Below are 15,436 nucleotides of genomic sequence, written 5' to 3'. Positions count from 1 at the left end.
GTTAAGTTGGACTCGGAGGGGGCAGGGGTCCAATAGGGGGATCGCGCGAAAGCGAAACGCAAAACGAACGGAAAACGGAAATAAGTATGCTTCTGTACATTTGTCGTATCTGCTTAGAACCTTTGGTGTGCATTACCTTACGACTCAACATTACTGTCATCGGTCTTAGTCCTTCTTGTCGCCGTCCTCAGGGTCCTTAAGCGTGTGCCATTGAGCGATAGGACGTCTCGGGGATGCCAACATGTCGGACCAGTGTCTTAACTCTGTTCCGTTCGCGTTGTACCCCAAGATGACCTTCCCAATGGGTTCTGAGGTGCCGATGCGATCATAGTCGACTACCGTGACAACCAATTGCACTTTCTAAACCCGAAATCACGTGTTAATGCGTTGTCCCAGGGGGGGAAACGTTAAACACCATAGAATTCGGATCGGAGGGACGGGGGAGACACGGGAGAATTTGGAAGTCGGTGAGATGGGGCTTCTGGGGTGGTGGAGGTCGCTTCATAAGGTCTATGGTACAGACAATGCTGCAGTGATATGGAGAAGCGGTGTTCTGCTTAACACTGCGCACTGTTGTCGACTTATGAAGAGATTGTGCATCACAGACGGAGCATCTTTTTATGTTTGGCTTACTAAGGTGGAACGAAAGAAGTTGGACTGGTTTTTCGTGAGTACAAAACCTTGCTTGTAATTTTCTGGACTGTGATCCTGCAGAGGCAGGGTTGTGTTAAAGTGCCTCAACAGACTTAAAGATTTAATTCTTGGTTTTTAACAATACATTATTTCTTAAGAAATCTTGTATGGTTTCATTTTTTTGAATATCCAATTTTCCTTGCTTTTTCTTGAAGCAGAATTTATGTAGAATTATTCGTTCCACCCTAATATTTAAAACCCTCAGCGACGGACTCTATATATGTTACATGGATTCCCATTTTTCCTACACCACTGTCAAATATAATTTTTCTAAATAATTTCTTAGTATTTATAAAATACGTAGTAATTTAAACCATTAAAAATTAATGATTTAATTTTTATTACTCTTTGCATAGTAGTTTTGGAGGAAAACGTTCATCGTCGTTGAAGGGTTTATTGGTCCCTACTATCTTTAAGCATTAAGTTTGTACTGATACTTTGAGCTTTTAATGTAATTAAGATTGAAAAAAGTCTAAGCTTAAGCAAAGTGCTAATATTTAAAATTCTAATTATACAGTGCTGGTCAAGAAGAAGTTTAGAATTTATAACGTATCAGAAATATTATATGATTAAGAAATTTCTCAAACTAAAGGTGCCAATATTACTATTAAAATTAATCGACTGAAGCGCAGCAAATTCTACTAGATATATAAAAATAGTAATATAAATATATTTCAGCTAATAAATAATGCAGGGTTGAACATATTTTGCATACACAGATCATTGTATTAAACTTCTTTGACCATAGCTGTAGACAAAATTCAAGATGTCCGTTTGCAATGAAAAATATTAACAAATACAACTACTTATCCCTTATCTCGTAGACTGCAGATATTTATATAAATTCAAATTTTCATAAATATTATAAAAATAATTGAAACTACAGTATATGATCCCTTCAGTCTTTAAATATCATAATATTTATTCTATTTTGAATATTTTGTATATATTTTTATATATTATAACCATTCTGTATTTTTATGCACACTTAAATTTCCCATAAATGCATAAGTATCCGCAGTCTAATTATTAGGATACAAAAAATATGAATAAATAAATAGCTTAAAAATTGTTGAATAGATTATTGTATCTGTTCAAAAAATAATTGAAAGAAATAAGCGTGTGCTAACTGATTGCGCAAGAGTATGAAAAAAGCGTTAGCGTACGTGTACTGTAACTGTTACCTTGTGTGGGCTGAGTCTCAAATAAAAATAGAAAAATAAAGGGGAATAGTAGGTAAACAGGAAAGATTCTTACCTGTATCTGCTCGAAGGGTACCTCAAACGTGAATGATTCGTTGTAATATGGATTAAGAGTGCACTTCTTAATGGACGTTTTCTTTTTCTTCAATCTCTTTCCATTCTGCATCAGAGCAATCTTTACGTAAGGATCTGAGAGACCGCCGACGTCCATCTTCTTCAGGTTCTTTGCTTCCAGAATAACCACTGTCAACTTGCCAGCCGTTGGGACGTATCGAAGGGAGAAGCAAATGTCACCCAGTTTATTATCCTATAAATAAAAAAACTCAGGTAAATATCGTTACCATCTTTTTCAATTCCCATCACCATTTTTTAATGTCTTCAAAAATAAATATTTTTGAAACTCTTTAATTCTGAGAGTGTCAGAGCAGTCTTAAATTTCTATAATAAAAAATGATTAATAGTAATCAATATAATATTTCCATTTTTTCAGCTTATCAATTTCTGTAATTTATTTATGACTATCTTTTATATTATAATTCAATCTGCATTTGAGAACTAAATTGACTCCAGATATTTTTCTCACTTTAATGAATAAATTATTCAAAATCAGCTCACCTGACCGCCCTCACCCTCGACGCTCTGTAGCTCTCTCCATTCCTCAATTGTTTGAGCTAAATCGACCTGACAAAGAGGAACCTTCACTTCACCGATCTGGTCGTGTTTGGAGAACCTGTCGAAGTCGAAGATCGCAAAGACAAGCGTTTTGTTCATAGCATCCGCGTAAGGAACGCCCTAAAAAGCGGAATGTTCTTCGTTAGTTCTCCATGGAAGAAATGCTGGCAAAACTTTAAGGAAAAAAGTACCACTAACCTTGAATGTGAAAGTCTCGTTGAAAACAGGATTCAGTGTTTTCCTGTGCACTTTCGTCTCGAACTTCTTCTTCTTGTCAGGCAGTAGATACACCTTCACATACGGATCGGACGTGCCACCCATGTCCAAGGCTGGCAGCTCTTCAGCTCTTATCACTGTCACTGCCAGCGCGTTTGTGTTGAAGTCGTACTCCAGCTGTAATTAGTGAATTTTTGTATGAAAATTAGGAAGCTTTCAATTTTTAATGTAGAACCCTAAAAAACTTGAATCCGAGGAAGTTTTCAGTTCTTTAACTAAGAAAAAAAGGATAACAAATGTGTTCAATTCTTTCTAGCCTACACAATACTTAATATATTAATAAACAAGTAGATATTGCATGAACCACAATTTTAAAATCTCTTCATAAATCAAGAAAAGCGAATACTTTATCTTATAAAAAATGAACTAAAGTCTTCAATAATAATTTCCCCAAATTTCCTGAAATCCTAGAAGAAGAATTCTCCAATAATTACCATCGATTTTCCTCACAGTCGTTTCATAAAATCAATCAACTCGTCAGTATCCTCGACTAGATCAACATAATCGAATAAAGATACAGATTAGATCAGGAATTAAGAACTTGCCTTGTACTGAAGCTTCCCGAGTTTCACCTCACTCTGTTTGCTTTCACCCTCGTCCGATTCCTCCGCGTTGTCGGTCAGTTCCTCCATGTCCGGCTGGACCTTAACATATGGAAGTGGATTCCACGAGTGTAGAATGTGCGTCTAAAATCTACACATAATCATGGAACACCGAGTATGTACCTTGTCCTTGTACGTGCTGCCCAGTAGTTGCACGGACTTCAGGTCCACCGCTCCCTTCAGGCCCTTCTTCCCGTCCTTGGATCGCCTTTTGCGACAACATCTTCTTATGCAGCAGAAGCAGATTCCGAGAACTATTACGCCTACGGCTATTCAAGCGAAAAAGAACATGCGATGTGTTAAAAGCGCGCAGAAGCTGTACTCACTATTTAGGATAAATTGTAAGAGTACTTTTGTCGTTAAAGCGCCGTTTACTCGGGCTATTGTAAATGAATGTTTTGTGAATATTGTGGAAATCTAGTGATATGTTAATCAACGAGAATTGGTACAACTGGAACAGAGTAAATCATGTGATTATTCAGTAGGCTGAGAAATGAGAGTATTCTGGGGTGTCTGGTGGTCCTGGAAGTTTTAGAAAGTTGTTAGTATTTTGGGTAGTTAACAGAGGTGGATCCAGAGGGAGATAATATCTAAAAATATTATATCACATTTTGATAGATTTGTTAGGTGTACATGTAATGTGTAAATAATTAATGTGAATTTAATTATTTAGTCTGTAGTGTCAGATAGAAATATTGAAATATAAACTACCCCCCAAGAAAGACCCCTGGATCCACCCCTGATAGTGGATTGTTATTTTGGGCCTCAAAGTTACATTTTTTTCTTTGTCTTATAAGGACGAGCCACGTGTTACATTATGTTCCAAATATATGTGGTTGCGACGTAAAAGTCACGTGTACCTATATTCTTCTTTTTAAGGGAAAAATACCATTCAGTTAATCTTTTTTCGTTAAAAGCACAATTACTTTTGTCTTGTAGATTTCAGTGAAGAAATGAACTTAGATTTAAAAAAAATATGAATTCACTTTATGTTATTTTGCCTTGTGAATTTCGTTTTGTTAGTAGTAAGAGTTAACAACAGTGAATCGCTGACAGACATTATCTCCATTACCTATTAGAATCGCTACAAGCGCCCATGTTGGAATTCCCATCTCCTCCGCGATCTCTTTCCCAAGGTTCTCCAGTTTATTTTCGAACTGTTGCCCTGCACTTTCGGTGACCACATCCGCTTCCGTCCCTGCGAAATATGAGAAAAGTCAGTTGCAATAACTCTTCCAAAGTTTCTCCCAATTTCTATAGCAAAGAAAAATTGTCTAGGCTATCATTTACCATCTTTTATTTCTACGTCTGTGCTCAAGAGGGTTTTTAACGTCGATTCGACGAGCTCCTCTTCGGGCTTCTCCTCGGGCACCTTCTCCGCTTCTCTTTTGGTGATGGCAGGCATTTTCTGAAAGCAAAAAAATAAAGAATAGTAAGTAAGAGCAATATAACAAGCTTAATGCAACATAAGTAGGATATAGGAAGTGTTTTACTAACTCACAGAAAATTGGATGGAGATTATGGCGAGTTACATGGCGTCGAAATTTTGTGTGGTTTGCAGAAAATCGTGTTACTAGTTTGCAATGCATAGGACGGACATGAGTTACGATGTTTCTATGCACACTGCTATGTTTTGCAATCGAAAGAGTACTTCCGCGTTTGGAGATCAAGTTCGCATGCGTATCATCGTCATTGCGTACTTGATCCAAATGTGTGCGTTACGCATACTATTATATAGATTGTGTACTGCAACAGTCTATATAATCTTTTAAATCCTCGTGATATTGTAATGAAAAGATTATGAGTCAACTTTCCTCATGTTTGGATTATCAATAAATCGAATTATGAAAAATTTTTAAAAGCACTATGTTTCCTTAAAAAACCTTGGACTTTTTAAATACCTCAATATTTCTTTCGAGTAGTATCATAAAAAATACCAATTTTTAATATAAAATTCAAAATACTCAAAAAATCTACAATATTATTTACTTAAATATTAACAATGAATCATATCACGAAGAACGCGCACAAAATACAACAGATTATGAAATCTTGATCTATAAAAAATCAGAAAAGTTAAAATGCAGTTAAACATTGCATGTTTATACGTTTAATAATAGTTTCACTCTTCTTTTGCTTTCCTATTCAACATTATCTCTCTTCTTCAGGCAATTGCTCCTTTCTCTCTAAAATCATCTCACTACAATTATTATTTATCTCATTTTACTTGGGTTACATAACACTTTATCGGTATACATATACTTTTTTCATGATGAGAGAACATGTTAGAAATTGAGGCAATGAAGCATATACGTTCTGGCTACTGCGTAGCGTTAGAAGCACGTGGGTGCAAACGGGTATCGTATTTCGAAGCTTTCACGTGTCGCTCAACCCTCCTGGGATCGACAAACCACTTAGTTGTAATGATAGTTTCTCGTCACGATCGAGGCTTTTATCCTGAACCACGGAATAATTGCATCAATTTTTTCCTAATCACTTCTTCAACCATTACGTGGGAACACAAACTTGTGTACAGATTGTTGTTCAATCTAGTTTATGAGCTTCGATGCTTCTCCTTTTTTAAGAATATTAAACTAGTAGTTCTATCACGAAAACAATATTTAGCTATGAATTGATAATAAAAGAAAATATTCTTTTTTATAATTAGATTCTACAGTGGTGGACAAAAAGAGTTTAGTATTTGTTTAGAACTGGTCTGTTTCTATATTAAATATTTTATTTCATATTGAAGAGATTCAGTAGACTGAAATATCTCCTTACTTTATATAACAAAAATACTCCACAATTTCTTTGTGTAAAATTAGGGCATTTCTTTGTTTCCTATACTTTTTAAATGTTCTTTTGTCCACCACTGTATATAAATTTTGAAAAGGCTGTGATATGGAATATATTTTAGTGAAAAGTCGAAGTCTAAAATTGGAGAAGTTGAGAATTTAATAAGAGCTTCAAATTTGAATGAGTATTAAATTTATGCTTATATGAGTTTTCTTCACCCTTAAAGGTGGCCAGAGTACGCTGCTGAAGTTTGACCACCTATTCCAGAATCACGTTATATACTAGGGATGTGTGTAAAATCAATAGGGATATGTTTCAATAGGATTTAAACGCTCCACCTGGAATCTACTCTAGCGCAGTTTCATAACACAGTGGACAGTCTGAAGCATTCGCGATTCTTTATGGTTAGCACTAAACAATGGACGTTGAAGACCCTTGAAGAAAGTGTGAAATCTATTGAAAGAAACCGACGCTGTGCCTAAGGCTTCTAACTTCTACCCAAGTTACATAGAACACCCTTTCAAGCGTTCTCCAAAAGAGGGACTCTATTTTTTTAACCATTAATCTTTGCACACTGCTCCAATAACTACTCTGCAGAAATACATATTAAATACTATTTTAAGAACGCAATGAATTCCTAGCTAAAAAAACATTAAGGTTAAAAAAATTTTTAATTGAATATTGGGTCAAGTAGACTCAACCAGTGTACAGGGGTTAATAAAAAAATATAGTGGAGAAAAATTTTAACATCGTTTGTCTCTTACTTATTCTACTCTATTAACAGTAATTATAAAATAAAAATACCTAGAAGGAATTTTTTAAAAATTGGTTACTTGATAAAATTAAAAAAAATATAAGTGCAAACGATTATTATGAACATCTATAGACTTTTGACTTTTAAGAGAGAATTTCGCGCAGAAGCATTGAAGCGTAATTAATTTAGAGGAAAGTTCAACGCCCCTTTGCGGTCACGAAAACAGACGTTTAAGTCGCTCTTTGAAGTCTTTGGACATTTAAAAACCTGAAAAGGAAGGATGACTGGAGTATCTTCCGGAAGGGGCACTCTTTAATCAGAGAAATGGCGTGTACTTTCTCGTTTCACCAGTAAACCATACGTCCCACTGTCAAACGTCGTTCGACCATAGCTCTATGTTATTACGGCTGTAATTGAAAGAGCTTGCAAAGCCTCGTGGATTTGCATTTCCACGCTGAGCGATTCATGCTCCTTTGACGATGCATTTTGGTTCCAGGCGAATCGAATTTTAAAATCTTTTCGATTCTCTGGATAGTTTGGATTTTGAATAACCCAACGAAAATACGTGAAAATTTAATAGCAAATTAAATTATAATACAGATAGCAGAGAGGAAGATGATTCTTGGTGTTACTCAATTTGAATTTTGCTATTTCTCAAGTTTTATATAAAAAATAGGGTAACGAACTTAAAAACTAATTACCAAGAGATCAAAGTATAAATTTCAAATTATTCTAAAAGTATAGAGGTGCATCACTGATCCACAGAACCGTAAAAAGTTATTCTCGAGATTTTATCACCCCTGCCTCTCGTTACCATTGTATCCAGAGTAATGTATTCTGGATCAGTGGTGTTCGTCGTGCCATCGTCGCTACAAGTGCATAGTCAAAGCCCGAATCGATACGGCCGTATACTTATAGATACTGGTCCAATAATATTAACCACGACTTTAGAATCTATAGCTGTCTGGATATTCTTATGTTCTGGGGACGAAGAAGATACTTTTCCATATTTATTCGAGACAGCTCTGGCTATAGCTGCGTTTTAACTCGTTTAAAAATAATCGCTGTCACATGGGGTTATTTCGAGATAGTTTGTTCGAATTCTCTTTCCTTTCTTGGCGATAAGAATTTATTGGCGTTTTACAGTTAAAAGACATGACGACTTTCCTTTTAATAAAGTCTGTTCGTAGCTAACGTATAGTTTTTGTGATCGAAGTTTTCAAAGTACTTGAAAATTGTGAGGTTTTTGTTAAAAAAGTTTGTAAAAACTTTTTTTTATATTTTTTGTATTTATTTGATCATTTCAAGTCCACTGGTAACGCGTCATTTTGTATAGTTGTATAAATAGCTTTAGCACGGTACTTCACTTGCATTGATCACTTGTCTGTTCATGAAGATCTCTCTTCACTGCGCGCTGTCTGTTTCTTTACGAGACAACACAGTGTCTCTGGTAAACTGACGATTTTATGGAAAATTCTATTCTTTTTCTTTAATAAAATGCATACTATATTCTTTTCTAATTTTAGATAAAATTCTTTTTAATATTCTGTTAACGCTAATTAGTATAATGTAAAAATAATATTAGCTACTTTGAATAAATAGTACCGAATTCCTTCTACCGTAATAAAGAATTATTAAAAAATGCATGAAACCTTAGAAGACAACTAAACCAGATTAACTTGCTTCGTCTTAAGAAAGAGAGACATTAAAGTAATTAAAACGAGAGACTAGTAATTACGTCTATCTCAAACCAAATTAACCACTGCTAGCTAACGTAACAAGTAATTAAGTTAATTTTCATTGATTCGAGATGCTTCCTGATTTTTTAAATCACCATATCAAGTTCCTCGTGTCTCTCGAATTACAAAATGGTCCACCACCCAGATTACTGTTTTTTATAAGCATTTAATACACTGCCTTTTTCGATATAAATAATTCGCTTCAACATCCCACTTATTATAACAGTTTAACTAACATATTATTAAGAAAAATAATTGTACGTCTCATATTCCTAGATATAAAAAGGTCCTAAAATCGTATAACTTCAAATTTGCCAGTTTTAAGTTTCGGTATAGGAGAAAATGTATTTTTACTGCTCGATATTATCTTGTTTTTCCCAGTCACGATTTTTTATTTGCGTCATTGTCGCGACAAACGAGCGACACGTTGAAAGAATATTTCATAACGATAAAATCATTTCCATTAAGAAAGATAGAATCACAGTGCATTCGAATCAATGGAGGATTAGCTTGTCGATTGCGATTCAGTGGCGCCGGAAACTACCACGGAGAACACAGACATCCGACTCATTCAGCCCCACAGATACGCCTTCTGAACACTACCACACTTTTATAAACCACTATTCACTTACAATCAAAACTGAAGGGAATAAAAACCAACACGAACGATCACTACAATAGAGAATCACAGTGAAGCAAAATATCAAAATTAATGATCGAAAAAAAGGACCACAGGAGAAGACTTTGATGAATCACATTTTCGAAACTTTTTAGGAGAGCAGTTCTAAGTTTCTAAAAATTGAAACGTTCTAAAACAATTTTATATTAACAAAACTGCTTTTCAGATTAGATTTGTGTCTTTCCAGAGCTGTTAAAAATGTAAAAAAATTATTCCTTATGCTCAAAACTTCCCACAGCTTATGTGAGTGTTTGTGAGAATGTAATTCAATAAAATAAGTAAATACGCACGTAAATTATTGGAATATTTAGAAGTTAGAAATTATTCTTCTGTTTTACTTGGACCAGTCCCCATGGGATCTCTTCCATGTGTATTTATTACCCCATACACTTATTACAAAACTGATTATATCTTAGAATCCCTCATGTTGTCCTCTGTTCCACTCATTATCAAGCATATCAAATCACTCTCTCGTACCTACCCGACACCATCAAAACCAAACAATTTTTGCACAAAGCTACCTCACCAAATTCCAGTCCCACATCCTCCAAATACGATCATTCAAAAACCACCATATCCCCAAAGATCAGTTCCCAAATAAACCATCAAGGCCCATCAAACTTCTCCAACCATTTACTCTCAAAAGAACAATCGATCTCGCCGATTGCCAGACAGACCCAATTCCCGATGTCGTATCAAGCACAGAAGCCTCTCTGGGCATCACTGACGACAGACATAATTGAAATGCCAAACAGCCCACGAAATTTCTCATTTATGAACTCGTTAGCCTCCCTCGGTAATCAACTCGAAAGCACTCGCTGCGAGAAAGCGTGCCAGGTGGATCACAAAGGCAGTGAATAAGGCAGTGAATAAGTCAGTGAAAAGGGAATCGTCGGGAGCGTCGATATCTATTCAACAGTCCAGGTTGTTTGGACGAGGGATCAGAAACAGTAATCGGGGCGCACCGATGCCTCGAACACTTGAGAAAATTGGAAGCATATTTCGCATCGGTATGTCGGAGAAAAATCGATCGACCAGACTGCTCGCTGAACTTTTCAGGGATACGTTTCGTAACGAGGCTGGCTTCGGGGGTATCGATGGGAAAGGAAGGGTGAAATCGGGGAAGCGACGTCGTTCCAGGGTAAACGTGGTCGACTGACTGGCACACGGTCGTAAACAGCAGCCACGACAGCACTCTGTATCAAAGAGACGTCACGGGGCGCAAGGGGAGACGTTTTGGAAAGGATGGGGTGCTTAAATGAGGGAGTCTTACGTAGGTGGAGGTATTTAGAAAGTGATGGAATTTCAGTAGAAATCGTGAGAAAAGTGGGAAAAGATTTCTTGGTTACGATAGTGAAGCAGATTGGTAAACATGGGGCTGTTTGGTGGAGAAGTTTTGGTAATTTGAGTGGGATATTGTTGAGAATGTTTGAGGAAATTTTAATGTATGGATTGGAAATTATTTGTTGAAAGTAAGGAGAAAGTGGAAAAATTATTCTTTAGTTGAAGTATTTGAATACCTAGATAATATTGGTAGATAATAAGCAATTGTCTTTTAAGTTCATGAGTTTCTTGTTTTTCCTAGTAAATATACTTTCTCAAAGTATGCTAAAAAGCGTAGGATAAAGCATACTATAAAGCATTGTAAAAGTATAGAATACTTCCTTTTTTGAGTTGGGTCGCTTTTGAAATGCATGTACGTATCTAAATTCCTGCCATTGACAGTGGAAAGCAATGATGAAGTCTATAGTTGCAAGGCAGAACAACAGGAGTCACGTTCTCGTATCTTGAAATATCGAGGAACTCCTAACAGAAACAACGCTCGATAAATTTTACGACTTTTATACAGAAATACCCTTCAGTGAAGAGTCTCAATATGTAATGGAACCTATAGCCAATCATCAAAAATTTGATAAATTTAGCATAATAAATACCTTTTTAAAAAACATTAATTTACTGAACGAGGTATAAAAATGCTAGAGTATTTTCCCTTTTTCTAAAAAGTGCACGAATTAACGAGAGTGTTTTTGTTGTGAATCCCTGAAGTTGAGTTAATGAAACGACTGAGATACATATAGGAGTTGGAGTTTATATTTCTGATAGAAGGTTGGAGTAAAGGAACTTTTCCTTTGAAACCGAGAGTACGAGATGCAAGTTCGTAGTATATACAGTAGAACCTCGATTAATCGAATCTCCAATGTCCACACTCTCTGTTATTTAGGTTTCAATTACTCAGTGCAATAAAAGTGCATTCCTATATAGTACAGTACTGCAAATAAAATGAAAAAATGAAAAGAATCATCAATTAACTGAACACTTTGACTTTATTTCTAAGCTGATTAATCGAGGTCCTCTTGTACAGAATTCAGAACACCACCCCTTGAAATATGCCGAGAATAGAAATATATAAATCACGACGTTTGCCTTACATCCACAAAAACAAGAAGCATTCTCATAGAATAATATATATTCTGAAGATTACAGAAGGACTCTAAGACCGCCTCTCAAGTCCCCCAAAAGTAAAAGCTGTCAAAGACCAAAGTTTGCGATGGGAGGAACCAAAAATAGCTTTCTCATAGGACAGCTCGAGAAATCCATAATCTCCGCCCGTGCACAGAGAGTGAAACGAGTTACGATCTCTATCGGTGGTGAAAAGACGGAAGGAGGTCAGCGATAAGGGTAATCGCTAGGGTGATCACACACAAAAATCAAAAAAAATCACACCGAATACCACCAACGACCCACATAAACTCTCATCGGAAAAAAACATTCCTCCAAACAGCCTCCAGAAACCCTAAAAATCCAAGCAGTCCCCGGGGTGGCCCCCGAGAAAACGGTAACAAAAAATCTGTCACCAAAAGAAGCTCTCACCTCTAAATCCAAAAATCCCTCCATTAAAAAAAGAAGACACAAGAAAACCAGACAGATACGTAATGAATGCTCGAGGAAGGGGGATGTCAGGAGGTGGTACACCCTCTTCGAGAATGCTACTCACGGTGGTTTGTCGGCTGCCTGCTCGCGAACGGGGGTTGTTTCCTTTTCTGACCTTCTCCTCTTCAATCTGTCGTTCCACGGGCCAGGCGCTTCGAATACGGACTTCGGTAAAACTAGTCTCGTTAAGGCAAGGAACACGGGCGTCGCGTTTTACAAGCGCATCGTTATACGCCTTGTGACATCGACGACGGTGGAAAATCTATCGGTGGCACGGTCTCTCGAGGTGGGACACGAGTGCGCCTGACCGCTGCCAGACACGAACATGGCCGACCCGACCAAATCGATAAAACACGTTACGTTTTCCGCCGTTTCGACGGAGCCGACGCTCTGCGTCGTCCTCCGCCTCCGCCGCCCCCCGCGTGGAGACGCCGACGCGTGCGCTGGGGAACGCGAACGCCGAAGATCACCGTCGTCTTCCGTCGACGTCACGCTCGGCCGCGGACGTTTGACGGAATTCACCCCTGGAGCTCCCACTACTAACGCGATCCTCGTAGGCTCGAGTGGCTACTAGGGTACTGCTATGGGGAAGGGAGGACAGGTTTTTAGAGGAGAGCCTTGTTAGAGGGGATGTGGTTGTGGACAGAGGGGTATGTCGGTGGTTCAGGTGGGTCTGTTCAAGGGGGGAGATTTGGGTTTGTTTTGGTAGATTGGTGGTGCGATGGAGTTTATCTTTGGAGAATTCTGGAGAGACTGGTTTTAGTTGCTGCTAGAGGCGAGGGGGATGTTAGTTTTGTTATTTTAGTTTCAAGATGTTAGGGATTATGGAAAATTGAGTGCATATGTAGGTGCGTACAGGGTTTTGGAAGTCGATTAATGGGTGACTTGGGTGTTTAGGTGTTTAGATTAGTGGTGTGGTGGATTTCACATCTGGATGGTTCTTTTCTGAGTAAGGGAGGATAGTTGTCACTTGCTGGAGTTTCGTGATTAGATAGTAGATATGAGATTTTGGAAAGTAGGGTGCATATGTGTAGAGTGGGGTGCGTAGTATGGGATATGTGGTTCTAGGAACCTGTCGAAGGGTGATTGTTTGGGTCTGTTTTGATGGATTAGTAGTGTGATCGAATTTACCTCTGGAGAATTTTAGGAACAGAGCGAGAAATTTTACCTGCTGTTAGAGGTGATGAGTTCATAAAGAGTGGGGAGCATACTCTATCTTATATTTCTCAAAATTCTTTCCGAGTTCAAAACAACATAATGAGCGAATTCTTTTTTGTTAAATATAACATCGAGTCTTCAACTTCTGTATAAGAGCATCTATCGTTGGAGCAACCCACCCTTCTCGCACCCTCAATTGAATTTCTTAAATTGACATTCTTGCACTTCACAAATGTCAGTTTTCCTTGGCCTAATACCTTTCTGTTTCTTCGACTGTTTGTATTTTCTATGTTTAAAACAAGCATTCGAATAGAATGAGCGCGCGAAACACGCGAGATAAATAAATGCGATAAGACAATACAGTGTAGGTAGAATCTAAACAAGGGATCAGCTGATTTTGCGTCAAGTATAGCATGTTAATCCTTTACTCCAAAGAAATTTGGTATGAGATAGCAACTATGTGCAATTGACTAAGAAATATTGTATCATTCTATTTAAATATTCTTTTAAAATAAACATGTATATACCTAAATACAGAATAAGTTTGTTGAATGCGACCCAATTTGTTATACAGCCCCCATGTCATAATATATTTGCAAAATGGAAATGAGTATCTGATAAAAACCTCGTTATTTATTTTACAGTTATATTAAAAATGGTACAACTACTAACATTCAGCGGCAGCGTATAACTCAACGATTTCTCGAAAAGAGAACTACTATCACCATCTAGCAGTGGCATTTGTGAACCAACAGTGGAAGTGATAGTACAATCGTACTGTACAGAGACCTGCATTGAATCTGTCAGAACTAGATATAGGGAATTTAGGAAATTTCGAATAAGCTTGTACTCACCCTGCTAGAAATGTAGTTAAGTAGGACTTCGTGCAGGCACTGCTAATGTCGAAGGGACAGTAGAAGGCCAGAATTAGGCAGCGGCGCTTACTTGTATCATATCTGACTTGTTTTATCTGACATACTGAAATTCTATTTCAAATTACGTTGTACTTTAATTCTTCAGCTGTCTAATCGTGACCTTCTATCGTCCCTTTGACCCCAGCGGCGCCTACTCGAAGTCCTACTTAATTACATTTCTAGCAGGGTGAGATCAAGCTTATTTAAAATCCCCTATATCTAGTTTTGGCAGATTCAAGGCAGGTCTCTACACAAGAGTCAATGGCATTACCACAGTGGTTGCTAGTCGACAGAGCAAAACTTATCGATCAAATATCTGCTTCTAAAACTTCTGCTTGTGAGCCTTTCGTCGGCTATACCTCTGAAGAGCGTCCTCATCAGTATTTGAAAGCCAGTGCTCGACTTTGAGTGGGTACCCAGTGTTATTTCTATAAAAGCAGCTCGGCCTGGTTGCATCTTAAAACTTTATTGCTCTGTCGGTCACTGCAAACCATTTAACAATATGCAAAACACGGGTGCAATTGATGAAACAGATTCGCAGTTGCAGAGTTCAGGCGAATCGAATGTAAATGATACTGACGATGAAAGTGAAGTATCATCACCATTTATGGATAGAAAAAACTTAGAAGACTTAATATCTAAGAATCTTTGCCTATTTCCTGATGTATCGAAGAAGTACGTCGAACCGACGGTTCTTGATACGACTTTACCTCATGTGAGTTCGTTTGTGAAAATAATTCGATACTTTTTGTTCGATTTTGGATCCTAGAACAGTGTTTAAATCTCTATAGTTGAGATGAAACAATTGTAGAATATCATTGTAGAATATCATTTATTTTAATGAGGAAACTATAGATTAGGGAAAGTAGTTTTACTTATAATTTCTGATTCTTTTTAGATACTCTTATATATTTTATATATTTTAGTCAGAATAATATTTCCAGATCGCGGTTTACACGCACTTAAAAATGTACGATTTAAAACCTATCGAAAGACCTAGTACTCCACCTATGTTCTCTA

At 37.2% G+C, this 15,436-nt stretch overlaps 1 protein-coding gene across 2 annotated transcripts; it reads right to left on the bottom strand.

The window, feature by feature from the left end:
• Positions 1 to 165: 165 nt before the first annotated feature.
• On the bottom strand, positions 166 to 12,648 carry Syt1 (synaptotagmin 1). 2 transcript variants are annotated; one of them, XM_076375274.1, is made up of 9 exons: positions 12,409 to 12,648; positions 4,736 to 4,853; positions 4,518 to 4,643; positions 3,569 to 3,714; positions 3,389 to 3,481; positions 2,766 to 2,960; positions 2,511 to 2,687; positions 1,951 to 2,202; positions 166 to 360 (listed from the first exon to the last, which is right to left on the bottom strand). In XM_076375274.1, exons 2-9 carry the CDS (start codon positions 4,848 to 4,850, stop codon positions 166 to 168), a joined length of 1,299 nt encoding a protein of 432 aa, XP_076231389.1. In that variant the 5' UTR covers positions 4,851 to 4,853; positions 12,409 to 12,648. The 2 variants fall into 2 exon arrangements, with proteins under 2 accessions (XP_076231389.1, XP_076231388.1); XM_076375273.1 differs by having other exon boundaries at positions 3,389 to 3,487; positions 12,409 to 12,647.
• Between the last annotated feature and the right edge of the window lie 2,788 nt (positions 12,649 to 15,436).

This window comes from Calliopsis andreniformis, chromosome 3 (assembly GCF_051401765.1).
Source record: "Calliopsis andreniformis isolate RMS-2024a chromosome 3, iyCalAndr_principal, whole genome shotgun sequence".
Lineage (NCBI taxonomy): Eukaryota > Metazoa > Arthropoda > Insecta > Hymenoptera > Andrenidae > Calliopsis > Calliopsis andreniformis.
Note: the sequence above shows the minus strand (reverse complement) of the source record. Positions and strands in the feature narration are given on the sequence as shown.